Raw genomic sequence first — 27,419 nt, 5'->3', positions numbered from 1 at the left:
AGAATATCTTTTTCCATCTTTTCACTTTCAGCCTGTGTATTTTTTAAATCTAAAGTGGGTCTCTTATAAACCATGTACATTTACATCTTGTTTTTTTTTAATCCATTCAGCCATCAAACTGTACTGTTTCAAGCATTTCTTTAAACTCAGTTAATCTATAAATCTGGATATTTTAAAATCCAAGTATTTCTCAGAATGAAGACCTCTAGTAACTTGAATTTTTTCCCCCTCATTTTATATTATTTTCTCTTTCTCCTTTAACAGAGACAACATATCTGATTCATTGGCAAGACCACAGTCTGATCCCAAAGATGTGTTCCACGAACCCAGGCAACTGGGTCACATTTGATGATGACCCCACTTTTCAGTCTTCTCAAAAGTCAAAGAATTTCCCTCTGGAGAATCAAGGCATTTGTCGGCCAAATGGACTTAAACTGAACCTTTCTGGCGCTAAGGAATTTCCCAGTGGATCTTCCTCTACCAGCAGCACCCCTCTCTCCTCTCCCATCATAGACTTTTACTTCAGTCCAGGACCTCCAAGTAACTCTCCTCTTTCTACACCTACCAAAGACTTCCCAGGTTTTCCTGGCATCCCCAAAGCAGGGACTCATGTGCTTTATCCTATTCCAGAATCATCTTCAAACAGTCCACTTACAACAGCAACAGGTTCTTCCTCATTGGCTACTAAGCCAACCTGTTTCTCCCAAGCTTCCTTACCCAGCGACCACTCATGTATACATCCAGCCTCCAAAGTGGGTCTTGCAGATGAAATGAGCCCTCACCAGGCTGAAGGGTTCCAAAGTGATACTCCCCAATTTCAGTATTTTCGGGAGGACTGTGCCTTTTCAAGTCCGTTTTGGAAAGATGAAGGCAGTGCTTCCCAGCTCACCTTTGACCCTCCAGGAAGCAGAAAGATCTTCCCATCAAGAGACAAAGAGGTGCCTGTGGATCAAAAAGGCTTAAATCAATGTTCACTCAACTACATCTGTGAGAAGCTTGAATATCTCCAATCAGCTGAGAACCAAGACTCATTTGGAAATTTGTCTATGCAGTGTCTGTATGCTGAAGACCCTGCCTCTTCCTTTGTCCCCCACATGCTCTTCAGGAGTCAGCCAAAAGCTGGATGGTCTTTCATGATGAGAATTCCAGAGAAGAAGAACATGATGTCTTCCCGTCAGTGGGGGCCAATTTTTCTAAAAGTCTTACCTGGAGGAATTTTACAAATGTATTATGAGAAGGGGTTAGAAAAACCATTTAAAGAGTTACAGCTCGATCCATACTGCAGGCTTTCTGAACCCAAAGTTGAGAACTTTAGTATGGCAGGAAAAATCCATACTGTGAAGATTGAACATGTGTCTTACACAGAAAAAAGGAAATATCATTCTAAGACAGAAGTAGTTCATGAACCAGACATAGAACAAATGCTGAAGTTGGGGTCCACAGAGTACCATGACTTCCTCGACTTTCTGACCACTGTGGAGGAGGAGCTGATAAGGCTGCCAGCTGTTTCAAAACCAAAGAAAAACTATGAGGAGCAAGAAATTTTCCTGGAAATTGTGGACAATTTTTGGGGTAAAATCACTAAAGAAGAAGGAAAATTGGTTGAAAGCGCTGTGATAACTCAAATCTCTTGCCTCTGCTTTGTGAATGGCAACACTGAATGCTTTTTAACCTTGAATGACCATGAGCTACAGAAGCGAAATGAACGCTATTTTGAGAAAGATCCAGAAAAGAAGGGGATTGATATTCTTGACTATCATTTTCATAAGTGTGTGAAAGCACAAGAATTTGAGCAATCAAGAATCATTAAGTTTGTACCTCTGGATGCCTGCAGGTTTGAGCTGATGCGTTTCAAAACTTCGCACAGCGGGGAAGATCTTCCCTTTTCCCTGAAGTCGGTAGTGGTTGTCCAGGGGGCGTATGTGGAGCTTCAGGCCTTTGTCAACATGGCCCCGTTGGTCCAGAGACCATCCCATGCCGGTTCCTTGAGGTCCTGTGACAACATAATGATACACTTTCCTGTCCCGTCTCAGTGGATCAAGGCCCTCTGGACCATGAACCTCCAGAGGCAGAAGTCCCTGAAAGCCAAAATGAACCGCCGGGCGTGTCTGGGGAGTTTACACGAACTTGAATCTGAACCTGTCATACAGGTCACGGTGGGGTCTGCAAAATATGAGAGTGCCTACCGGGCTGTGGTATGGAAGATAGACCGGCTTCCTGATAAAAATTCAAGTAAATATTCAACACACTAAGCTGATTTTCATATGAAATCTCTTAAATGTTTTCACCCTTCTCCTTGGGTTGAAACCAGACTGAGGCAGATGATGTCAGTTAGCTAAGGCCATGCTTATTACATCAGTGCATCAGTGGGTGGGAGATGGAACATTTAGTCAAACAACTGACTTATTTTGTCCCTTTATACCTATTTCTACCAGATAAGTTTAACTGAATTTTTTTTTTTTTAATAGCATAAGAACTACCATCTGAAGCTAGGATTTTATTATGGATAGTGATACTGAGGGAAAATTTCTAGTTGGATCTCTTCACATCAACCTCAGATATTAAAATTATTGTTCATATAGCTTAGATTCCTAATTAACCTTTTAAGATCTGTCATCCTTGAATATACCTGAACCTTTTATATTCTCAGCCAGTACCAAGACTTCCTCCTTGTTTCAAGTGATAGCTCAGTTGGTAAAGAATCCGCCTGCAAAGCAGCAGACCCCAGTTTGATTCCTGGGTCGGGAAGATCCGCTGGAGAAGGGATAGGCTAACCCACTCCAGTATTCTTTGGCTTCCCTTGTGGCTTAGGTGGTAAAGAATCCACCTGCAATGTGGGAGACCTGGGTTCGATCCCTGGGTTGGGAAGATCCCTTGGAGAAGGAAAGGCTCCCACTCTAGTATTCTGGCTTGGAGAATTCCATGGACTGTATAGTCAATCCATGGGGTCACAAAGAGTCAACACGACTTAGGACTTACAGTTTCACTTTTACTTTGAAATAAGACTGCCTTTTATCTTTACCCAAGTTAATTTCTTTTGCTGAATTGACCAATTTGACCATCTTGACAAGTTGTTTTAATTTTAATTAAGCATTGAAACAGTTACTTTTTTTATTTTGCAAAGAAAACAGTGAATCTAGAAGTTTAGAAATTTGAACAGACAGTTCTAGCATTGCATTTATTTTAAAGTAGTGAGTTAGTGATTGGAGAAGGAAATGACAACCCACTCCAGTGTTCTAGCCTGGAGAATCCCAGGGACAGGGGAGTCTGGTGGGCTGCCGTCTATGGGGTCGCGCAGAGTCGGACACGACTAAAGCTACTTAGCAGCAGCAGCAGCAGCAGTGAGTTAGTGAGGGCTTCCCAGGTGGCACTAGTGGTAAAGAACCCACCTGCCAATGCAGGAGACATAAGAGATCTGGGTTTGATCTCTAGGTTGGGAAGATCCCCTGGAGGAGGGCATGGCAACTCACTCCAGTATTCTTGCCTGGAGAATCTCTTGAACAGAGGAACATGGCCGGCTACAGTCCATAGGGTCGCATGGAGTCGGATATGACTGAAGCGACTTAGCATGCAGGCACAGTATGTTAGTGTGGGTGTAGCATCATAAAGTAAAAAAGCAAAATTTGAAATTAGGGCTGCTCCCTGTTTTAGTTCAGTTATTTCTAGCAGAACACTGGGCTTTGGAACGAAGTTGGGGGCAGGTTTGGAGCATTTGAGTTGATGCATTCATCATTTAAGCCAACCTTTATTGAGTACTTTTTGTATTCCAAGTGCCACATCAGGTGCTGGGGCTCAAGAGAAGTAAGATTGTTTCCTACTTTCAACTAGCTCTCAGCTGGACTAGTCCTTCAGGGAAATTTAATTTCATCGTAGGACCTCCATGCTGTAGACTTCAGAGGAAGCGTTTTTATTTGGGGTAGACCTCCAGCAAAAAAGCCCATTTTTCAAAACGGGTTATCTGTTAGAATAGCCTGCTGTGCTATGCTCAGTCATGTGTGACTCTTTGCAACCCCATGGACTGTAGCCTGCCAGGCTCCTCTGTCCATGTGATTTCCCAGGCAGGCATTCTGGAATGGGTTGCCATTTCCTCCTCCAGGGAATTTTTCCCACCCAGGAATCAAACCCGTGTCTCCTGCATTGGCTCTACTGTATGCCAGTTAAATCAGAATGGCCCAGGTGAACGTAATGTGTAGCATCTCTCAACTAATTGCAGCTTGAATTATGGAGAGGGCCCGGCAGGTGAGAGACACAGCTTGTGGCTGACAAGTCCCAGGCCTCTGTGCTGAAGGGAAGCCCCTGCTCAGTAGCCCTTTCTGACAGAACTTGCTTTTCTCCTTTTATGCCCAGTTCCCCTCCACAGTGTTCTCTGGACTTGCAGTAGTTCGTAGTTACCTCCTAGTTCCAAGGAATAGCCAGGAGAGCCCAGGCAGGCGGGGAGAGGCAGTGATGGGGTAGTATGCTCACAGGTGTGGCCTCTAAGGGCACCTCCTGGGCAACTCTTAACGTGATGGGATTGTCTTCCATGATAGAATCCATTTAGGGCCTGTTTCCTGCCATCTTGATAATGAGGAACAAGTTAAAATTATTCTCAGATTATCTTCCTCCCAGGGAAACAAATTGTCAGGTTTTGAGTATGTGATTCCAAGGGATCTGCTCTCAAAGTTATTTGTGACTTTTATTTTGCTAAATACAAAGGGAAAGATGGGGAGGCAGGCTGGAACGCTGGCTGTAAACTCCTCGGTCCCCAGAGATGTCCCCTGAGGTCTGGGTGATAACCCGACTCCTGTTGTTCTCCTTTAGTCCTAGAGATGGTCACTGGACCCAGAACAGAAGGTCAAGTGTAGCTTTTGCACAGATGTGAAGAATGATTATGCCTCTGAGAGAGGAGCACTGAGGGTTCAGCCTGCTGGCTTGTCTGGCTGGGCTCAGGGCGGGCAAGGTGTGCAGGGAGCCCACTCCAGTTGCTCTGTCTTGGTGCAGCCTAGACCCGCCGGGGCAACCACACTTCTTTTTCAACCTGAGGACCCATGCAAATCATCCTTTTCTGATTTTAGAAGGGGAACAACATATATAAAGCTTCTTGTAAAAATGATCCTGTTCAGAATACTGCATTTTCTCAGAATTAATGGTATAGGTAATCAATCCATTCAACAAGAATTTAATGGGATGGCTCTCTCATTCACGCATCTGTTGCACCAACACCCACAAAATTTCCTGTAGGTACAGGCTCTGTGCTGGGTGCTCAGGGGACACAGATAGAAACATGTTCCCTGCTTTCTGGAAACAGATGTCTGATGGGTGAGGCAGACGCAGAAGCAGCTATCCAAAGGCACGATGGCACTGTACTTTCTTCTATTGCAGGCATGTACTACATACCTGATGGGGACCCCAGAGGAAGGGGTGATCAGCTGCGGGGGGACGGGGACGGGTAGGGAAGGCTCTGCTGGAGAGGGGATGCTTCAGCTTGGCCTGTAAGAATCAGTGGGATTCCATCAAGACAGAAACAGCAGAAACACAGGCGCGTCGATGGGGGGATCTTACCTGAGTTTCAGGACTGAGGGGAGAGTTGGAGAGGAAACCAGGATGCGAAGAGTGTTGTGAGCCACGCTGTGGGGTGTGGGGATTGTCAACAGGGCCTCTGGAATGTTTTCAGGCACATTTGTGCACACCTTGTTTTAGAAAGTCAGGCGTACATTGTGGAGGAGAGATTCAGAAGTAGATTAAAGTAACGGGAGGCTGGTAGAAGGGAGAGGGACTGAATAAGACAAGAAGGGGCAGTGGGAGAACTGAGACAAAGGTGAAGGGTGACCCCGAGACAGTGATGGGCGGTCTGTGGGCTCGGGGGGAAGGGAGGGGCTGGGAGGAGTTCAGGGCCTATGGCTTTTACGAAAAGATGGGCAGTGGTGCCATTAGCTAAGATAGCCTCTCCTCACTCCTTTTAAAATCTGCTTCCAGCCCTGGCTGCATGTTAGAGTCCTTAGAATCATTAGAGTTATAATATTTAAAATAGCACATATAGGCCTCATCCCCACCAAGCAGACTCCAGGCCTGAAGCCCAGGTATTGGTGCTTGTGAGAGGCTCTTCCACGCTGCTGGCCTGGTAGCTCTCCTGGGAGAACTGTCCTGGCCTCCTAGGCATCAGTCCTCCCTGCTCTCTGCATCCTGTGTCTTTTAGAGCTCCCTTACTACCCTCCCATCTGCATTTACCAGCAGTTGTGCTCTCTGAGGACAATTAGAAGAATGCATTCCCAGAGAGGCTCTCTGGACTTGGTCCTGGCCTTTGGGAATTCTTGTAGAGGACTGTCCTAGCACGAGGCTCATGCAGAAAGATGTTTTACCAGCATTCCAGCCAACTACATAGTGAGAACTCACTGACCAAATAAATCCCTTGGGATGAAAGCTGCTTCATTCAGATCAGGCCTGTGCTCCAAGAGGAGGCCCATTGAGAAGGCAGTGAAGCTGTGACCAGTGGAGTCTGGGGGAAGGGGGGGCTCTGAGCCAGGCTGGGTCTGGACACTTCTGGGGTCACGTGGACTTGTCACGGTGGTAATGCAAAGATTAAGAGGCTTCCTGCCACTTTTTTCTTGAGAAGCGTAGAAAGAGTAAGGCTAGAGTAGAGAGGAAGGCTTTATCCTGAGGCAGTGCTTCTCAAGTGTTGGCGTGCACATGAATCGCCTTGTTAGAACGTGGACTCTGATTTGGCAGGTGGGGCTCCCCATACTGTGTCTCCCACACATGCTCCAGCGATGCCAAGTCCGCTGGCCATGGGCCTCATGCAGAGGAGCAAGGACTTAAAATGCATCTTGATGTTTCTATACGACTTTAAAAATCACTTGGGTATTTAGAGAAGAGAGGATTTTAAAAGAAGTTCTTTAAAACGTTACCCTTTCAAGCTAGCTTCTGAAAAACCTACACTGTTAGGGAAAAAAAATTTAGAAAAATGGAAACTAAAAAGACTCTATGAATTACTTCTACTCATTAAAAACAAATTTTAAAAAAATGCCCCTTTCTTGGGGATTTGTGAGATCAGTATTGACTTTTCCTGTTGGTGAAATCACTCGTGATTTTAGGGGAGGTGGGATGTTGGCTCCTTAAATGTCTTTTCTGCCATCATGCCAGTGCTTAATATACCTTTAACAGTGAGTGAGCCTTTCATTTTAAACAAAGGTTGGCCCCAGATAGTTCATTCAGGCTAAGGTGTAAATGACAACAGAGGACTTTTCTTGAGCACAGATTTTGCTGGGGGTGGGAAAGACAAAGAGGAGGAGGAGAAGGCGGTGGATAAAGAGGGGGAGGGAGAGAGAGGAAAACGGAGAAAGGAGGGGGAGAGAATGAAGACAGGAAAACCTTGTTAGCCATAGAGGGTGCATATGGCAGCATAGCATTAGAGAGAGAGGTGAGAATGACGGAGGGTCACTTAACATACGTCTATCTCCACTCTCCTGGTTTTACCAATTTTAAAATATATCCTGCTATTACTTTTTTCTTTGCTGTCTCTTCAGTGCATTGGTTTTTCTCTCCTCCTCCACTGGTGTCACCCTCCTACCATTCATTCCCTCCAACTCTCACCAATTCCATTTCAGATGTAAAATATTTTGGTTCAAGAAGGACTGGATATCTACTAGACCTGAACAGATTTTGTGATTTGTATGCATAGTCCTTAGAAAGCGGTGAGACTGATTACCAAAGCCTGAGAGTGCCCCCTGGTGGTCAGTACTGAGATAAAGAACATGGTTTTCCTCTATTAGTTATTCTTTTGTAAATTCCACAAATAGCCTTTCAGCTCCAAATGTGCCAGACTTGTGCTAAGGATAGACATGATACTTTTCTTTATCGATATCAAAGTTCAAAGGGAGTGTGAGTTACTAAACATTGTAGAGTATTTAGAGTTTTAAAAGCCAAGAAAAAATATGTCAGAAAAATGTTATCTTTAAACCTTCTTCTTCTTTTTTTTTTTTTTTTTTAGAAAAGTGGATAGAAAGGTTTTTTTCCTAAACCTATTTTTGGACTACTAGGTCTTAAAGTTGGGTTATTTTCATTGCAAAATTCCGAAAGAATTTTTCTTTAAAATGTATCAAATTAGATAATCTTTAGTATTATTTTCAGCTCTAAAAGTGTAGAATTCACAGTCCTTTCATTAGCAGAATTACAGTCATTAAATGATAATATTGAATTTATAATCAAAGAGCACTTTGCACTTCTATCAGTACAACTCTCAAGAGGGTAAAGAATCCTCCTGCAATGCAGAGACCTGGTTTCGATCCCTGGGTTGGGAAGATCCCCTGGAGGAGGGCATGGCAGCCCACTCCAGTATTCTTGCCTGGTGAATCCCTATGGACAGAGGAGCCTGGCAGGCTAAAGTCCGTGGGGTCTCAAAGAGTTGGACATGACTGAGTAACTAAGCACATGGTACGGCTCTACAGCTGTGTGTGCCAGCTGGCTTCTTTAGTCCTCACAGCAATCCCATACGGTTCATACTGTTACCATCATCACACCCATTTTCAGATGGGGAAACTGAGGCTCGCAGCGATCAAATAACTTGCGAAGGGTCTCACACATCTTTCAAGTAGCAGAGCTGGGATCTGATCCTGGGCATCCTGAGTCAGTGCTTATGTGCTTAACCACCATGCCATAAAGGACTCAAGAGTGCCTGAATTAAGTTTAAATAAACTTACTGTATCCTGTAGACAGAAGGCTAGAAAAGCTAATGGATTGTGGAATCTCCCCTGTGTGTGTGTGTGTGTGTTAATAAAGTTATCACTTGACTACAGTGATCTGGATAGTGTAAGGCAACTCTGGGGCCGCTGTTGTCTTGCCCTACGAGTGGTGGAGACGCTAATCAGCATCTGTTGATGGGTGACTTCTCAAGGGCTTTTATAGCCTTACAATTCTATTAGTCTCTCTATAAGAAGCAGTTGTAAGGCATGAAAGGCAATTTATCTTTTAAGAATTAAGTGAAATCCTTTAAATTCTTGTTTTTGTGCCTAAAGCTATCTTTTGATAGAAATGTTCTTTCTTGCGTCATGTCAGTGGTATAGTAATTTAATCTGGCTTTTGAAATTATTGTTATCTCTTGCATAAGTAAAGGTAGCTACAAGGAATATGTAGATGGAATATGCCAATGCAGGAGACGTAAGAAACGAGGGTTCGGTCCCTGGGTTGGGAAGATCCCCTGGAGGAGGAAATGGGAATGCACTCTAGTATGCTTGCCTGGAGAACCTCATGGACAGAGGAGCCTGGTGGGCTGCTGTCCATAGGGTCACACAGAGTCAGACATGACTAGAGCGACTTAGCACACGCAGCTACATGGAATATGCAGGCACTGTGGACTGGTGGAACAGAATCATGGAACATTCATAGAGTTACTGCAGTGATTACATTGAAAATATTTTTAACTTCGCTGTAACATACATACATAAACACACAGTATATAACCCCTCTTAAAAGTTTTTGTGTATATCTGATATCCTAAGGTCTGGCAGAGAGTCTGGTTTGGTATAGAGTAGATGCTCAATACATGGCAAAGCAAACTAAGTGAAGAAAAAAATCGTGGAAACATTGAAAGTCAGTATGCCCATCTCCACGCTGTACATTTGTTCCAGTCAAAGCTTTGAGGAGGGTAAGTGGGAATTAATGTACTCAAAAATAATGTCCCACTAAAAAAAAGAATCCTTGGCTTAGAATCTTTTCTGAAATGCAAGGAAAAATTCACTAAGTTGAACTTTAAAAAAACCATAATTCTTTATAAAGTGACCTAATTTACTCTGAAATTTTCCTTTGCATTATCAATAAATAGAATGGTAAGAAAATGAAAAAATTAAGAATTATTATCTTAGTCTACTTAACAGAAAGTTTTCTTTTTAAATATGTCTTGTGTGCATTGTAGCCCAACAATGATGCTTAATTTAAATATTACTCATCTTTTAATTTAAAAAACTTAGCATGCTTATGTTATTCTATTATTCTGAATTAGAATCACTCAATAGAAGGCACTCACATATGTTCGGTTCAGTCGCTTAGTCGTGTCCAACTCTTTGTGACCCCATGAATTGCAGCATGCCAGGCCTCCCTGTCCATCACTAACTCTCAGAGTCCACCCAAACTCATGTCCATTGAGTCAGTGATGCCATCCAACCATCTCATCCTCTGTCGTCCCCTTCTCCTCCTGCCCTCAATCTTTCCCAGCATCAGGGTCTTTTCAAATGAGTCAGCTCTTTGCATCAGGTAGCCAAAGTTGGAGTTTCAGCTTCAACATCAGTCCTTCCAATGAACACCCAGGACTGATCTCCTTTAGGATGGACTGGTTGGATCTCCTTGCAGTCTAAGGGACTCTCAAGAGTCTTCTCCAACACCACAGTTCAAAAGCATCAATTCTTTGGCGCTCAGCTTTCTTCACAGTCCAACTCTCAAATCCATACATGACTACTAGAAAAACCATAACCTTGACTAGACGGACCTTTGTTGACAAAGTAATGTCTCTGCTTTTCAATATGCCATCTAGGTTGGTCATAACTTTCCTTCTAAGGAGCAAGCGTCTTTTAAGTTCATGGCTGCAGTCACCATCTGCAGTGATTTTAGAGCCCCCCAAAATAAAGTCAGTCATTGTTTCCACTGTTTCCCCATCTATTTGCTATGAAGTGATGGGACCAGATGCCATGATCTTAGTTTTCTGAATGTGGAGCTTTAAGCCAACTTTTTCACTCTCCTCTTTCACTTTCATCAAGAGGCTCTTTAGTTCTTCACTTTCTGCCATAAGGGTGGTGTCATCTGCATATCTGAGGTTATTGATATTTCTCCCGGCAATCTTGATTCCAGCTTGTGCTTTGTCCAGCCCAGCGTTTCTCATGATGTACTCTGCATGTAAGTTAAATAAGCAGGGTGACAATATACAGCCTTGACATACTCCTTTTCCTATTTGGAACTAGTCTGTTGGTTCCATGTCCAGTTCTAATTGTTGCTTCCTGACCTGCATATAGGTTTCTCAAGAGGCAGGTCAGCTGGTCTGGTATTCCCATCTCTTTCAGAATTTTCCAGTTTATTGTGATCCACACAGTCAAAGGCTTTGACGTAGTCAATAAAGCAGAAATAGATGTTTTTCTGGAACTCTCTTGCTTTTTCGATGATCCAGCAGATGTTGGCAATTTGATCTCTGGTTTTTTTAAAACCAGCTTGAACATCTGGAAGTTCACGGTTCACATATTGTTGAAGCCTGGCTTGAAGAATTTTAAGCATGTGAGATGAGTGCAATTGTGCAGTAGTTTGAGCATTCTTTGGCATTGCCTTTCTTTGGGATTGGAATGAAACTGACCTTTTCCAGTCCTGTGGCCACTGCTGAGTTTTCCAAATTTGCTGGCATATTGAGTGGAGCACTTTCACAGCATCATCTTTCAGGATTTGAAAGCACTCCACTGGAATTCCATCACCTCCACTAGCTTTGTTCGTAGTGATGCTTCCTAAGGCCCACTTGACTTCACATTCCAGGATGTCTGTCTCTAGGTGAGAGATCACACCATCGTGAATATCTGGGTCATGAAGATCTTTTTTTGTACGTATGAAGTTGATATAACTCTGAATTTTTTGTCACTGTTGTTGGTCATTGTTTTATTTGAATAATTAAATGAAATATTTAACTTTCTTTTTGAAAAAAGAAACAGCCTACTTCTACTTGGAAATATTTTGGGAGTTAACATATGTAACTATATAATGATAAATTGCACTTACTTTAAAGCTAGTACTTTAAAAAATGCAGTTAGATTCCCCCCTCCCCAATTAGTGCAAGATTGTGAATTTTGAAGATATGTAATTCAATGGAATTCACAGCCAGAGTGCTAATGGAAATGTTTATTAAAGAGAGAGATGCGTGCCTTTTACACTCATGAGAAATGTGCACTGCCCATTGAAATGCTTTGACTGACCTTTTGATTTTTTTTCTTCAAGGTCCTGATCATCCCCATTGTTTGTCTTACAAACTAGAACTTGGATCAGACCAAGAAATTCCCTCCGATTGGTATCCATTTGCTACTATTCAGTTTGGGATCCTTGATACCACTGCTTCAAGGACAGAGGTCAGGTCTCTGGGGGTGGAGAGTGATGTCCAGCCTCAAAAACACATTCATCATCGGGCTTGCTACAACATCCAGGTACATCCCAAAGCCCTTGGGGTTAGGATTGGACTTTTGAAGCTGTGACCTGATTTGGCTTTAGATTCTTATTTGCCCTCTTAAGTAACTTCCTGTGTATGTATGTATTAGACCTAGAAAAGAGCCCAGTTGTGGAAACTTGATGGTCACCAGTGAGCCTAGTTCTTCCCCTCAGTTCTAGAGAACATTAGGAACCTGAGGACAGTGCCATGTACTTAACTCAGATCTCAATGAAAAACAGGGCATTAAAAATAAGTTTACATTTCAGAAGCATATTTGTAATAAAGGTTTTATCAGAATAACATTTCCCAAGATGTGTTCTATGGGACATATGTCCCATATAATGATCTAAGAAAAAAATAAGTTGGGGAATGCTATCCACTTAATGTTGAACAAGGAAGTCCTGCAGTAAAGAAACTTACTAAACTTAGCTCAGTCTCTCCCTACTTGCCAATTATGGAGTCTTGTCTCCTGTAAAACACCTATCAGTATCTTCTGTAATAGTATTCTGTGGTGCACTGTTTGGGGAAATGCTGAGTTACTGTGTCACCACAATTTTAAATGTTCACCATCAGCTCATCTGCATTCTTAAGCCGGTTGAATTAGAGAGTGATGTACACTTGCACTTATTCCTAAGCTTGCTTTTCCTTCTCAGCTTCAAAGTTAGTAGTTACAGAAATAACCTCTATCACACATTTCCCATAGTATCTTGAAATGGTGTGATTATATGATATCATTAGCACCAACTAGCGGTTCTATAATATAGTAATCTAAGTCTGAAATTTTCTTTATTTTGGACTGTCTGTTCAGAAGCCTGTATGTTCAGGTCCAGTAATGTTTTCTGTATTGGTAAAACCAATGATGAGTGGGTGCTATTCTGTGCGTCCCTTCAAAATCGAAGGACTGATTCGGCAGCTGGGAATTGCCCTGGATGATGCAATATGCCACTCTCCAGGTCACATCTCCTTCCTGGGGCAGCCTGTGTCCAATGACTGGTGGATCAGGGGTCTAAACGCCCTTCTGCCTCAAGTTTCAATAACCCTGCAGGGCCATCCTAGCTTCATCCCTCTCTGGGGATTGGCTAAAACCTTTACTGTGACTGCTTTGTAGGCTAACCTCTCTCCCTTCCTGTTCTGCCCCTTTCCCTCCCCTCACCTCCCTCCCCTCCTTCTCCCTTTCTCTCCCCTCCCCTTTCTGTGTCAGTCAGGTGTTGACCCCAGGAGCTCTCCACAGTAAACTTTCTGCACCCCAGTCTCCATCTCAGCATCTGCTTCTTGGGGAAGCTGACCTGTAACACTAGGCATCTAAGTGTTACGTGTGACTGAAATGTGTGTCGAGTGCACATGGAGACTTCATACCATCTGCCGTTCCTGGGATGCGCCAATTTCACATAGTTTGTAGAGGACCACTCAGAGTTATATACCAAAGTCTCTTTAGCTTTAATGGCAGTCGGTTTCAAAATGTTATCTTCCATTTAACAAGTATTTATTGAGCAGTTTCAAAGTGCCATCTGCTGCTGTAGATGCTGAGACACAAAGGTGAAGTCCCTGTCCTCGTAAAGCCTACCTTCTAGTGACAGAACAAAAAGTAATCAGTCAAAAAGTACCATAATCTGAAGTATTGACAAACTCTAAGAAGAGAATAAAAGAAGGTCACAGGATAGAGAGGGATAGAGGGCTTCCTCATCTAGAGTAGTCCCAGAGGGACTCTGTGAGGAGATAACGTTTGAAAGGGTGAGATGACAGAGGTGAGGAACAGGTGGATGGTTTGGCCCAGATGGGTTACTATTGTAAACTAGTTTGTTTTAGTTAGAGGGATGATTTTGGGTGTACTCTGAAGCTCAGGGAGGCCCGAAGCTGGATGTGTGATACTTGGGGGATATAATTGATCACATGTCTAGCTAGATTTGTAAATGTCTTATCAGTATGTGTATTCTGTGTACACCTGTGTTTGACTGAGAAGAACCTTTGTCCTCTTCAAGATTTGACCCTAGAGGGAAGGATTTAGGAGACTTGTCCAGAAGGAGAGCAGTGTGCCTCACTTGGGAACGGGCATGGCAGGGTGGAGGGGCTGTGTTTGTGTGCAGAGGATGAGGTAGCTACAGTGCTTGCTGGTTTACAAAACAGAACTGAAGTGTTATGCCGTGTTGCATTCATTAATGCTTCCTCCTGTTTTGCTTTTGCGCAACAGGTTGAAATAGAAAAGAAGTGGATTAAAATCGATGGAGAAGACCCGGATAAAGCTGGTGACTGTGTAACTCAGTAGGAGTAGCAGGAGTCAGTGATGATGACCCACTTTGCAAATACATAATTGACAGAAGCCACACCAAGTCCTCTACTGCTGTTCAGTGGGAATGACAGACCCACTGGCCGTGTTTAGGGGAGTTTAGACCTGCAAGCGAACCAGCTATCCTTTATGCTTTTGATATGTTTGTGCCCCAGGGTTTAATCTAAAATGTGTCTTGAATTTTTGTGATGTTTTTATTTCCTAGTAGAACTCAAAGGCACTCTTCTCCAGTGTGTGACCTCACAGCCACTGGCCAAAGCATTTTTGATTTTTGATTACTTGGGGCTGATTGTTTTCCACTCTGGGTTGATGCCATGTTTATTATCCTCCAGCCCCATCTCTTCTTATTAAGTTAGCACCTGTGCTAGAGGAGAAGGCAGTTGAAGGAGACATAAACCAAAGTACTTAATTTTCCCTCTTGCTCTTCTCTGAAACGTGGCTATTGTAGAATGATGTGGAAACCACAGGCTAAAATGGAGATGTGGAACTCTCTCTGATTCTGAATTATTTATCTTCCTGTCTTGTTATCACATTGGTGAGTAATCATCAGCTGTATTTGGTACCTCTCTTTCCCCCATGGTATTATTATTTTCAAAATGTATTTGTGTGCTGATATGTGTGGCAAAGACACTAGTTCTGTTACTATGCATATTTTAGTACAAGTCACTGAGACATACTGCCTTTTGCTTGGAGAGATTCCTTTCAGAATGAAATCCTAGTATGGACACTAGTTAAAATATTAATGTATGTTAAAAATGAATTTTCATAGTCCATGAATATTGCTTCTCAAAAGTGTAGACTCTAAGAATGTATTTTGATAAAGTATTATTTGTAATTAACACAAGCCCCTCTTAAGTAGAAGTCTGAATCATGATTATTTTATGCTAGTCCTGCTAACATGCTATTTATGCTAATTCTGCTTAATTTAGAGTGATTTTCTTTAAAAGATGAGCAAAGTGAAAGATACTAGATTATTTTGTCTACATTTCTAACAAGTGATATTTCTATTTTTCAAAGTCAGATAAATGTTTTTTTTTTAATGAAAAAAGTCAATGGCATTAGCAATTATAATTCTGTTTATAACTTCCTTTAAGTGTTTACAGTGAAAAGTCAGACTTTTAAATTTAGGAAATCTATGTTCTAGATATTTTTTTAGTAGGAAAAACATGGAAAAAAACATGATATTAATACACCTTCAATTTATGTTGATCCTTAAATATGATTAGGAGATATTTTTCTCTATTTACCGGATTTGTTTTGAGTCAAAACTGATATGACAGTATTCTTCCAAACAACATTATCTGTTGGCCCTCATACATTTTATTTAATGTTATATTACATTCATTTTAATCTGTTCAAAATGCAAATTAAAACAAACATTTATGATGGTTTGTATCAATCAGCAGATTTACTGCTTTTCATTATTTTACTGTAAAGGCAAAGAATGCAAAAGTTGACTGTTAAAATGAATTGGTATTGCTCTTTTTAACTTCACTTGATGTGTTGCTCATAATATCACATGCTTGAGACTCGCTATAGATATATACGAGAGCAAATCTGTGTGTGCATCATATAAAAAAATTCTACCATCCTGACTCACCTGGTGTGGCACATTCTGGAATGACTTCAATCTGCTCAGAGCAAATATGGAGGCAGGCTGAACTTGGTGCTGCTCCATGGTCCCAGGGACGGTAACTGAGTTAATTACTGCTGGTCCTTTCAGATCTGTTTTATGGCATCCTGCCCATAAAGAACTCAGAGTCTAATTCGGATGAACTTAATGAATATTTACACCTCAAAGTAATTTCAGCATAGGGTCCAATTAATCACCCCTCAGGCTTTCCAGGTTGCCAGCATGTGCCGGCACCTCACTGCTGGAGTCATTTATTCACCAGCCCTCCAGCCTTCAGACGCATCTCAAGATTCAGTGCTGAAAATAATAACAAAAAGCTGACTGAAGCCCAAGTTGAGTTTTTGTGGCAATGCAAAGGGTGATGGTAGGAACAGCAGGGTTCTGCAGCATAATTGTTCATTTGCACATCTATTAGGGTCCTTAAATATTCATTACTTAGCATTAAATTAACATTCTTTGTTGGGTGGAGAGAATTTTTAATACAGTTCTTCTGACCTGAGCTGTGGCAGAAGGTCAAATGTGATCTTGGTGCTCTAAGTGAAAAATCAGGTAGAGTCCACTTAGACTTACAAATTAAAAAGTAGAATCTCCTTTTCCAGAAAGTAAATGATGATCTTCAAAACAACAATGACAAAAACTCCTTCTTTTAAGGTCAGGAAGGGAGGAAGGAGGTGAATGAAGGAGGAACTACTCCTTACTAGCATTTTAATTTAGGTAATTTATTTAGATCAATGCTTTATGAGTTTGACCCATTAGGGGTCTTTTGTATAATTGACTGAATGGCAGACTTCCAAGCAGTTGGCCAGTTTGGGATGGGTTGCTCTGCTCTAATTGGTCTGGTCTAGTTGCCTTACCAGTCAAAGGATCGTATTAACTCTGTAAATGAATTCCATGGCTTGATGGTTACCTGATCAGTTGTACAAATCTGAATTTAAGGACATTTCCTTTCTTTTTAATGGGACTAGAAATAGTTTATCCATTTAAAAAGAATGGAAAAAAAAAAGCCCTCCTTAACATAAATAAAGGCTGGCATTTTGACCTGATTTCTGTGTTAGGTAATTGTAGGGTTTTAGTTCCCTTCATTCTGGGTTTGTGTTTTGATATAGACCTTTTTCTCTTATAAATTCGGTCAGGAGGCCTTCCTTAATAATGACTAAGTATTATTATATCTTACTCAAAATATGATTTTATGTCATCAATACAAATATAAAACATATTGAGCCTTAATAATCATGTAACAAAGTATTTTGTAGATTGCATATTGATTTTTTAAAAATTAAAGATGTATTTCAAATGATTCTTGATATGCAATGGACTTATATCTTCTTTTGCAAGGTCTGGGGCTGTTTTTTTAAGGTATGAAATCCATTTCAATAACCTTAAACAATTGACTCTGTCAGACAAATGCATGCTTACATGTGTATATACTCAGTTGTATATAACTCTTTGCTACCTCGTGGACTGTAGTCTGCCAGGCTTCTCTGTCCACGGGATTCTCCAGGCAGGAATACTGGAGTGGGTTGCCACTTCCTTCTTCAGGGGATCTTTCCGACCTAGCGATTGAACCCATGTCTCCTTTCCTGCATTGGGAGGTGAATTCTTTACTGCTGAGCCACCTGGGAAGCCCCCAGACAAATGTATACTGCTTCACTATTAAGGAGTTAGTGTACATGGTGTTTTGACACATCCTGGAAAATATCACCATCAAAGTACAATTTGTGATGTTAAAGAATTATTTTTGAAAGAGGATATAATCATTATTCTCATGAAGAAATGATATGAGTGTGTGCCCAAGTTTTACTGTTAAGATGTTTGTTACAAGTGGTTCTAAGAAAAATTCAAAAGAGCAGAGACATGTACAGGAAATAAGGAATTCTGAAATGAATTTACAAACTGATGCAGAATGGATTGGTCCATAGGGCAATATTAGTAATAATTTCCTCTACCCCCACACAGTTAATTTATATGTTATTATCAGTTTTCTAAAACTTACAGAGTTGGGAAATAACTCAAGGATGATAGAATCTGTTGATAATTTGGATAAATGAACTAGTTAAGACACTTTACAAAGTCTTTCACAATTTTTCCCAATAACTGGACGAACTTTGTCCACAGGAGAATTCTAAGCAATTTTCAAACTTTGGCAACTAGTATTAGAGAAATGATGTGCTTTCAAAGTGATTTTTTTAAGTTTAGAAAACTACTTTTATCCAATTGTACAGAATCTATTTCAGGTAAGTTGTATGTTTATGGAGTATTAAAGATACGAAGATAAATCAGTTCTAATGAAAACCAACCTAAGAAACTCTCCACCTGCTCTTTGTATGAGCAAACTGCCTGTGTTGAAATTCAATTTTTATCTAGCCATTGCAGTTAAATTTCAAAATTGCATCAGGAAATAAACCATCGTAGAGGCTGGATTATTGGGAACTGTTTTAGCCACTCCTGGAATTAACAGGGCTTGACTCTTGTTCCACAGGAACAATAAAAAGATTCAGTGACATAAACTGATCATATTTGTAACAGAATTCCTCAGATTCCATCAATCATTTCTTTCCTGTTTTGTTTCAACTCCACCTAGACTCTCCTGCCTTCTCTGCGTAGTTGCATAGTGGTTCCAATGCATTTTCTTGCGTCTGTCCCAGCCCCTCCCCATTCTCAGCAGCTCCTCCACTCCCAAGACCATTTTTTGCCCTTACCTACCCACTCCAGTGTTCTTTCCTGGAGAATCCCAGGGATGGGGGAGCCTGGTGGGCTGCCATCTGTGGGGTCGCACAGAGTCATGACTGAAGCGACTTGGCAGCAGCAGAGTCCTGAAGGACAGGGCTGGGTGTATTTGATTGAGCCATATGACGCTGACAATATGTAACCTTTCTTGATGGCAATTTCATGGTGCTAAACCTAATTACCTTCATGTTTCCCCAGTTTATATGAAATAAGATTTTTCTTATAATTATGTTAATGAGTTCCTACTTAGAACTGGCATCTAAATATGAATTTGTCAATTTTTAAAGCAAGATAGAATTGGTAGTCAGAAAGCAAAAGGATGAGTTACAAAAAATACCCTGGGTTAAAGCTCCAGGTGATACAGTGCCTTAAAATCATGTCCTGTCTGTAAGGAAAATGGATTAGACGAGTTGCCCCATGTTTTAAAAGATTAAAGTTCATTTCTATGCTACTGCCTAGGGAAGAAGTGCAAATCACAGTTACACTTCAGAGACTGCAGCGTTTCCCTCATCTTCACCACACCTATCTGCTCCAGAAGAGGTGTGAAAACCTCAGGTGGGAGGATAGCACATTTAAATAACACGATTATGTGTGTCGACATTTTCCTGAAAAGCCCATTTTTGTGCTCTAGAATTGCTGTGAATTCTCTGTAATGTAAGTTGTGGTATACTCTTGAAACAGAAGAGGGCACTCTCAGGCAAGCCGCTGCTAGTCAGAATGAGAAACAGTATTTTGATTTGGTGGTGTTTGTATATATTATGATTAATAAAAGATCCTGGGGCCATTTTGTAAAGCATTTCAAAGCATTGTGAATCCAGTGGAGTATGATTAAAATTAATGCAATAGACAAACACTTTAAAGTATTCTTAATGCCTTGTCTAAAAATGCTGTTGAATACAATTTTACACATCCTGAAAATTTAAATACCATATTTATCACTAAACATTTCTCAGTACTAAGGAGACAAAAAAAAAGTCTTCTTTCTTAACACATTTGAAAAAAACTTTTTTAAAATGAGAATTAATAAACTCTAAATCTGCTTACTTTAAAAAAATGTGTAACATATTATAATGAATCCATCATGTTTGGCTTCTGAGCTTTCAGGTACATGTATCAAGATTGATGTGATCTCTAAAGAGCTCCAGCCCAGAATTGTACTTTCAGGTTCTGAGGGAAGAACAAACAAATATTTGCTTTCAGGAGAATATTCCATGCCACCTCGACTCAAGCCTTTACCCTAATTTACAGGTAAATTAGGAATGATCATTGTCTTTTCAAGATGGGTTCTGTTTTTCTCTCAGAAATCTTTCTGGGTAGATGATATCATTCCCTTATAAAGCCTGTTGAAACAATGTGTTTCTAAAAGTTGTGGAGCATGAATAGGTCTATGAATGTGGTTAAACACATGAGGCCTTCTTAAACCTGTCTTCCACACCCTGAAGTGCAGAAGGCTTGTTTAAGACATTGGGTGCCTTAAGTGGTGACTTTGAATCGCCTCGAAATGCTGTGTGGCCACGGATCCCATTAATTGTCTTGCCGATTCTAATGTTTATTGCATTTCTACTAGGTAACTGCATTTTTCTAGGCACTGGGGATAAACAGTAATAAAAACTGTAAATTCTTGTTCTTGTAGAGGATATAAAATAGTGGGGGAAGTAAGACAATAAATTGTTATCAGGCTGTGGTCATTGCTATGTAGGAGATAAAAACCGAGAGAGTAGCTGAGAATGCCCTTTCAGATAGGTTGGTCAGGAAGGTCCTGTCTGATGAGATGACATTCTAGCAGACCTGAAAGAAGCGAGAAGAGTGTATCCAGCAGAGGGAACTCCTAGTGTAAAGGTGCTGCAGTAAAGGTGTACTTAACTTATCAGAGGAACACCAAGGAGGCAGGTGGCTATAATGTGGCCAGGGCAGAGTGAGCAAGGAGGATGATTGGGGGAGGGAATCAGAGAGACTGTGGGTAGGTGAGGGAAAGCAAATCAGCAAGGCTTTGTGGGTTATGGGAAGGACTTTGAATTTTATGCTGAGTGAAATGCAAACCACTAGGAGGCTTTGTGCAGATGAGTGACATAAACTGAGTTACGTGTTCAGATGGTTCCTTGGACATGGAAGCAGAGCAATGAGAGAAGCAGAACAGTTAGGAGGTTACTGCAGTAACCCGGGTGAGAAGTAAAGGTGACTCTGAGTTGTGATGGGAAAACATGTTTGAAATACAGTTAATAGTGTTTGCTGATGGGTTGGGTCAAATTCCCTAAGTGAGGGAAAGAAGAGAACCAAAAATAACTCCCAGAATTTTGGCCTGAGCAGCTGTAAGATGGATCTGTCTTTTATGGAGAAGGGGAAGACTATTGTAGGAGAAAGTTTGGGGAGAAAGATCAGAAATTCGGGTTTGGATGTGTTAACTCTGAGATGCCTGTTAGACATTCAAATGGAGACCGTAAGTAACAATTGGATGTATAAGGAAGGACAGAAGGCTGGGCTTGGAATATGACTTTTAGAGATGTGAGACTATATGAAATTACCTAGGAGTGAATATAGAGTAGAAGTGGTCTGAGGACTGAACCTTCGGATTCTCCAAAGTTCCAAGGTCAGGAAAGTGGTTGATCCAATTAAGGAGACTGGGGAGGAGCAGCTTGCTAGAGTAAGTGTCATCAGTTGCCTCATGCTGCTGATTGGATGAGGACAAAGAATTGACCACTGAATCTAGCAACATGGAGGACATTGGTGAACTTGACAGACAACTCAAGTGCATGTGGAAACAGTGAGTAGATGGTTTTTGGGGGGAGCTTGGCTGCAGATATGAACTTTGGGGCAGTAGCTGGTAAGGATGAGATCTTACACGCTTCCACCCTTGAAACCTGTCTTGGTGTTGGTCTTTACTAATGTGTCTTCTTTGTTGTTATTTTTTAAATCTTAGTGATGTTGACTACTACTAAAATTCCCTCCTCTTTTTCTCATTGTCAACACTTACAGAAAATGATTCCTTATCATCTTTCAATCCCATGTCATCTGAATCTTATGTTTCCCTCTTTGGATGTGCCCATTTCTTCAGTTTTTCATTAACTGTATGTATGGTGTTAAAATGTTATATATTCGTACTTCAAGATAAATTCAGCCATTGCTTTGATCACCTCTTGTTTTGCTTTTAAATATTCTTGATTGAACTTTACTGGTCAATGTCATTTCAGGTTGGATATCTCATTTTAGATTTTATTATGAAATTTAGAATAATTGTAAACTTGTGAATACCTACAGACTCCTCCAAGTTCCTAGAAAATGGAATATACACAACTATTTATTTAGTAGTTTTTATATTTATATAAGAGTTTGTACTTTGATTCTTTGTTATGGTTTTCTGATATAATAATACTTTGTAGTTTTCTAGTAATGAAGTGAATTTTAATAAAACATTTGCAAAAAGTACAATTTAAGTAACTACTGATGTAATTTTAATTTTCTTGATTCTTTAGTTTTAAAACCGATTAAAATAGAATGCCAATTTTAAAGATATTAGTATTCAAATACAGTATTTCATGTATACAACCAAACAAAACTTACTAAGCAAAATTACTACCTTTTGCCATTCATTGCACACTTTTAAAGACACAAATAGCAACTCCAAGTGGTCACACAGAATGACAAAATTGAAGTAACTCAAATTCTGTTTCTTCATCTTTATGATCATTGTTTATTTTGAATCTATGGTTCAAACCCGGGAGTACATAGTACTGAAGGGGCTGGGGATAAGAAGAGTGCCTGAAGCAAGTTTGAATGACTCTGGACCAGTGTGGATTCCAAAATGAATATAGATATTGAAGTCCACATGTGTCCAGTGTCCAACTGTATAACAGGGAGTTTTCTAAATTAACTTCTATGTAGAATACTGTTTATTGCTAAGAAATTAAAATGTGCCGATTTGAAGCTTGCTGCTTCTACTGCTGCTAAGTCGCTTCAGTCGTGTCCGACTCTGTGCGACCCCATAGACGGCAGCCCACCAGGCTCCGCCGTCCCTGGGATTCTCCAGGCAAGAACACTGGAGGGAGTGATTTGAAGCTTGCATGTGCATTATTAAAACTCAACAGTAATTGTAGCAATTGGGTTGGGAAGATCCCTTAGAGAAGGAAATGGCAACCCACTCCAGTATCCTTGCCTGGAAAAATTCCATGGACAGAGGAGCCTGGCAGGCTACAGTCTGTGGGGTCACAAAGAGTTGGACACGACTGGGCGACACACCTGCCAATAAAGTTGGAGAGGGGGCATTTTAGCTCAGACATTGCTTAGAATTGTCAGCACACGGTGATAATAGAAAGCAGATTTTTATGGGAATTCCCTGGCAGTCGTGAGTAGGGGCCTGCGCTTCCTCTGCAGCAGAAACCACCCCCCGCCCCTGAAAAAAAGGCAGACTTTTAGTCAATTTCCTCATGTATTTTTATAATTATTTACTTTTAATTGGAGGATAATTAATTTACAATATTGTATTGGTTTCTGCCATACATCAACATGAATCAGCCTTAGGTATATATATGGCCCCTCCCTCCCACCCTCCACCCCATCCCACCTCTCTAGGTTGTCACAGAGCACCAGGTTTGAGCTCTGTGTCGTACAGCGCATTCCCACTGATTATCCATTTTACATTTTGTAATGTGTATGTTTCAGTGCCACTCTCTAAATTCGTCCCACCCTCTTCTTCCCCCACTGTGTCCACAAGTCTTGTCCATGTCTGCATCTCCATTGTTGCCCTGTAAATAGGTTCATCAGTAGCCATCTTTCTGGATTCCATGTATATATGTTAATATACTGTATTTGCTTTTCTCTTTCCGACTCACTTCATTCTGTATAATAGGCTCTGGGTGCATCTGCCTCGTTAGAACTGACTCAAATGCATTCCTCGTTCCTTATGTATTTCAATTTTCTCCACACGGTGTCTGCCGTTATTGCCTGCACCCAGGACTGACTACTCTCTCCCCCATCCTTGGTGTACCTCGGATGGTGGATATGTGTCCCTGCAGGCTCGCAGTGATCCAGTAGTGAAAGGAAAACTGATGATGCAGAAGAAGAGAGGGAGAAAATTGCTCAGGCCATATCTCTGAGTAGACCAGAGGGGATGAGATCAGCCAGCAGAGGGCTGATTTAGGTAAGAGCGTGAACAGTTCACCCATTGCAATTGTAAGCAAGGCAGAGTTTATGGGTGCAGCTGCAGGCAGGCCCCTATATCCAAGGTATTTTTTCTTAGTTTCTTTTACAGAAATGGAATTGGATTCAGAGAGTTTCCACCCTCCTACAGAGGGTGGGTGTCTTATGAATTCCCTTTAAAGACCTTTTATGACTGACTTCAATTTTATTTTCTTGAGTACTTTGGTCATGTCCTTCACTTTATTTGCATTGTACTGGTATTAATGACTGAATATCAATGATACTGACCCAAATGGGGACATTTTTGTAATGTGAAAGTCACTCAGTCGTGTCTGACTCTTTGTGACCCTACGGACTGAATAATGGAGTGGGTAGCCATTCTCTTCTCCAGTGGATCTTCCCAACCCAGGGATCGAACCCAGGTCTGCTGCATTGCAGGTGGATTCTTTACCAGCTGAGCCAGCAGGGAAGCCCCTAACAGAGAAATGTTCTGATTTAGGAATCCCAATTGTGATCACTGTAGAATTTAGCCTCTTTCTGCTTCTCATCTCTGAGACAGATACTGCAGACCTGTGAGTGGCTGCATGGGAGTGGGAGATGGCTCCCAGTTGCAGTGCTTGTCCTTTTCTGTAGGGTTTTGTTTTGATTTTTTTCACACTGCTCAGAGAATTCCATCCAAAGGTCCTCAAGTGCCTGGAAAAGGACAAGGAAAGAGCATCTCTGAATCAAGTGCCTGGAAAAGGACAAGGAAAGAGCATCTCTGAATGGTGGCATTGTTAAATGCCAAGAACCTGCCTCTCCAGTGGATTATCTGAGACACTGAAACACTTTTCAAAGGCTTTGCTAAGTATTCATTGTGGTAAAAGACAAATTCTATATTAAACTCACACTGGGGCCAGAAGTGGCCTTGGGTTAAACTGAACTGGATGATATTCATCGCCTTCTTTTTATTGCCTTTTCCCTCATAGTAAATGCTCCATCCCTTCCCCCTAAAATCCCTTGGAGTCTTCCCCCTCTCTTCCTCTTAGCTTTATATGATTGAGTGCCAGGAAAGGCTATATATCGGTAACTTAGATCTTGTTCCTTCCCAGGGACATTGGTCCCGCTGCAGGCTTTTCAAACAGAGCGGCTCATTCTTCCTTACCCTCGCAGACTTATAACAGCTTCTCTGCTTCCTGTGGTCTTACAATCTACCTCCACGCTGCAGTCAGTGGAGAACATGTGAACTGGCCTTATTTACCAGCCAACCTTAGCTTTGCCAAGACTTCCCCTGCTGTCTATCCTCCAGCCAAACATTGGAACTACTCTCATTTCCACAAACCTACCACGTTCCTTCTGCACCCCGAGCTTTGGCTTACAGTGCCCTACCGCTGGAACATCCTTCCTTGCCCCCTTCCTTTGTCCCTTATTCATTCCACAGATCTAAGTTTAGATGTCCTACTCCAGGAAGCCTCCCCTGACTCCTCCCATTCAGGTTAGTTGCTCCTCATAAATAATTTTTAGTACGTAGGCCCATTATATTGTAAAAGTTTATGTATTTCTCTTCCTCTTCCCCAGCTGAGATTTTCACTGGGGTGTGGCTCTGTCCACATGATTTCCCATTCTCAGAGAAGAGACCCAAATACAGGGGTGGTGGTAGGTGATGGTGATATCAATGGCAGCTGCACATAAGCTTAGCCAAGGCATAGGACCTAAATTTTGAACGAATGAATGAATGATAGGTCAAATTTAGATCAATGTACTGCTTGCTGGCATGCATAGTTGCTTCTGTCGTGTGTGACTCTTTGTGACTCTATGGACTGTAGCCCACTAGGCTCCTCTGTCCATGGGATTCTCCAGGGAAGAATATTGGAGTGACTTGCCGTTCCCTCCTCCAGGGGATCTTCCTGACCCACGAATGGAACCTGTGTCTTCAGCATTAGCAGGTGGGTTCTTTACCACTGAACCACCAGGGAAGCCCCAGATCAATGTACTACTTCTTCTAAACATAGATAGATTTTAGTCCCTAATTTTCTCTTACAAACAAGCTAGAAATTTAACAATAAATTTAAATAAGTAACATTTAATACATGCCTTTCATATTGGAGGTACTATGTTAGGAACTCAGGAGGCATATAAGGATGAATAATACACAGCCTCAGTCCTCAAGAAATTCAAAATCTATCACACTTCTAATTACAAATATACTTTTTCTTAATAAACACACGTATCTTCAGGGGATTGGAAAGATTTAAATGTTTATTTTAAAATTTGACATAAAGTTGTTTGTGAAAGCTGCGGAAAGTCAAGAAGAACCTTTAGACTTCTAGCACCTACTGTGTGCTGCGGATCTGGTTTTCTTATTTAATACTGAATATCTTATAAGGTAATTTCTGGTTATGAAATAAGAGTATCTGTCTTTTGTTAGAAGAATTTTGGAACCATTCTGTAGCTGGAGAAGGTATTTTCCTGCACTGGAAACAAGACCAGATACTTAATTTCTTTGACCTGTCCATATAAGGATAAGATATAACCTTAAATTAAAATAAGGGGTTATTATTTTAAGGGTAAAGAGTTTCACTTTGACAAGATGAAAACAGTTATGGAGATGGAGGGTGGTGATGGCTGCCCAGCAATGTGAATGTACTTAATGCCACTGAACTGCACATTAACAATGTTAAGATGGCAAATTTTATGTGTATTTTATCAATACCACAATGTAAAAATATAGGTCTCACCAGGGAAGTCCCCAGCCTTCAGTTTTAAGTGTAATTTAATTCATTCTTTTATTCAGCACTTTTTGAGGGCTGAGTATGAGCCAGGCACAATTCTAGGTATAAGAGAGAATGAAAGAGAGATTGCTTTCCTCCTGGAATTTATATCCTAATGACAATAAACACTAAACATAAGGAATAAATTATATAGTAGTTAAAGGAGTTAATGTCTACAGAATAAAAATAAACAGGGATAGAAGATATGGGAGTATGGGGATGGAAATTGCTAGTTTAGAAGGTATTCAGGATGGGCTTCATTGAAAAGGTGACATTTAAGAAAAGACAGTAAAGAATCTGCCTGCAATGCAGGAGACCCAGGTTTGACCCCTGGTTTGGAAGATCCCCTGGAGAAGGGAATGGCTATCCACGCCAGTATTCTAGCCTGGAGAATTCCATGGACAGAGGAGCCTGGCAGGCTATAGTCCATGGAGTCCCAAAGAGTTAGGCACGACTGAATCACTAACATTTTTACTGAAAAGGTGCTATTTAAGAGAAGACTTAAAGAAGAGAAGCTTACCCCAGAAGAGGACAAATGGCTTGATGCAAGAGACATGAGTAGGATGAAATGAGTTAGGAGTATAACAGGAAATGAGATCAGAAAGGGAAATGGCAGGGTGGGGTGGGTGGTGAGTCTACACTAGCCTATTTCATTAAAAAGTGAGAGACTTTTACTACTTTGAGAAGGGATTTATTCTTCTGTATATTTTCAAAGAAGCTGTACTTTTTACTATTAAACAGGGCCAATCT

General features: G+C 41.2%; 1 protein-coding gene across 1 annotated transcript in view; it reads left to right on the top strand.

Annotated features, from left to right (window-relative positions):
• STON1 (stonin 1) overlaps positions 1 to 17,356 on the top strand; it is a 56,129-nt gene extending 38,773 nt beyond the window's left edge. The window contains exons 2-4 of the mRNA XM_070379607.1: positions 265 to 2,232; positions 11,938 to 12,140; positions 14,331 to 17,356. Coding sequence (XP_070235708.1) covers positions 312 to 2,232; positions 11,938 to 12,140; positions 14,331 to 14,405 — 2,199 coding nt within the window. The 5' untranslated portion in view covers positions 265 to 311 and the 3' untranslated portion in view covers positions 14,406 to 17,356. The remainder of the gene's footprint in view (positions 1 to 264; positions 2,233 to 11,937; positions 12,141 to 14,330) is intronic.
• The last annotated feature ends 10,063 nt before the right edge of the window (positions 17,357 to 27,419 follow it).

This window comes from Bos mutus, chromosome 11, assembly GCF_027580195.1.
Source record: "Bos mutus isolate GX-2022 chromosome 11, NWIPB_WYAK_1.1, whole genome shotgun sequence".
Classification (NCBI taxonomy): Eukaryota; Metazoa; Chordata; class Mammalia; order Artiodactyla; family Bovidae; genus Bos; species Bos mutus.
The sequence above is the reverse complement of the archived record's forward strand: the minus strand, read 5'-3'. Positions and strand labels throughout refer to the sequence as shown.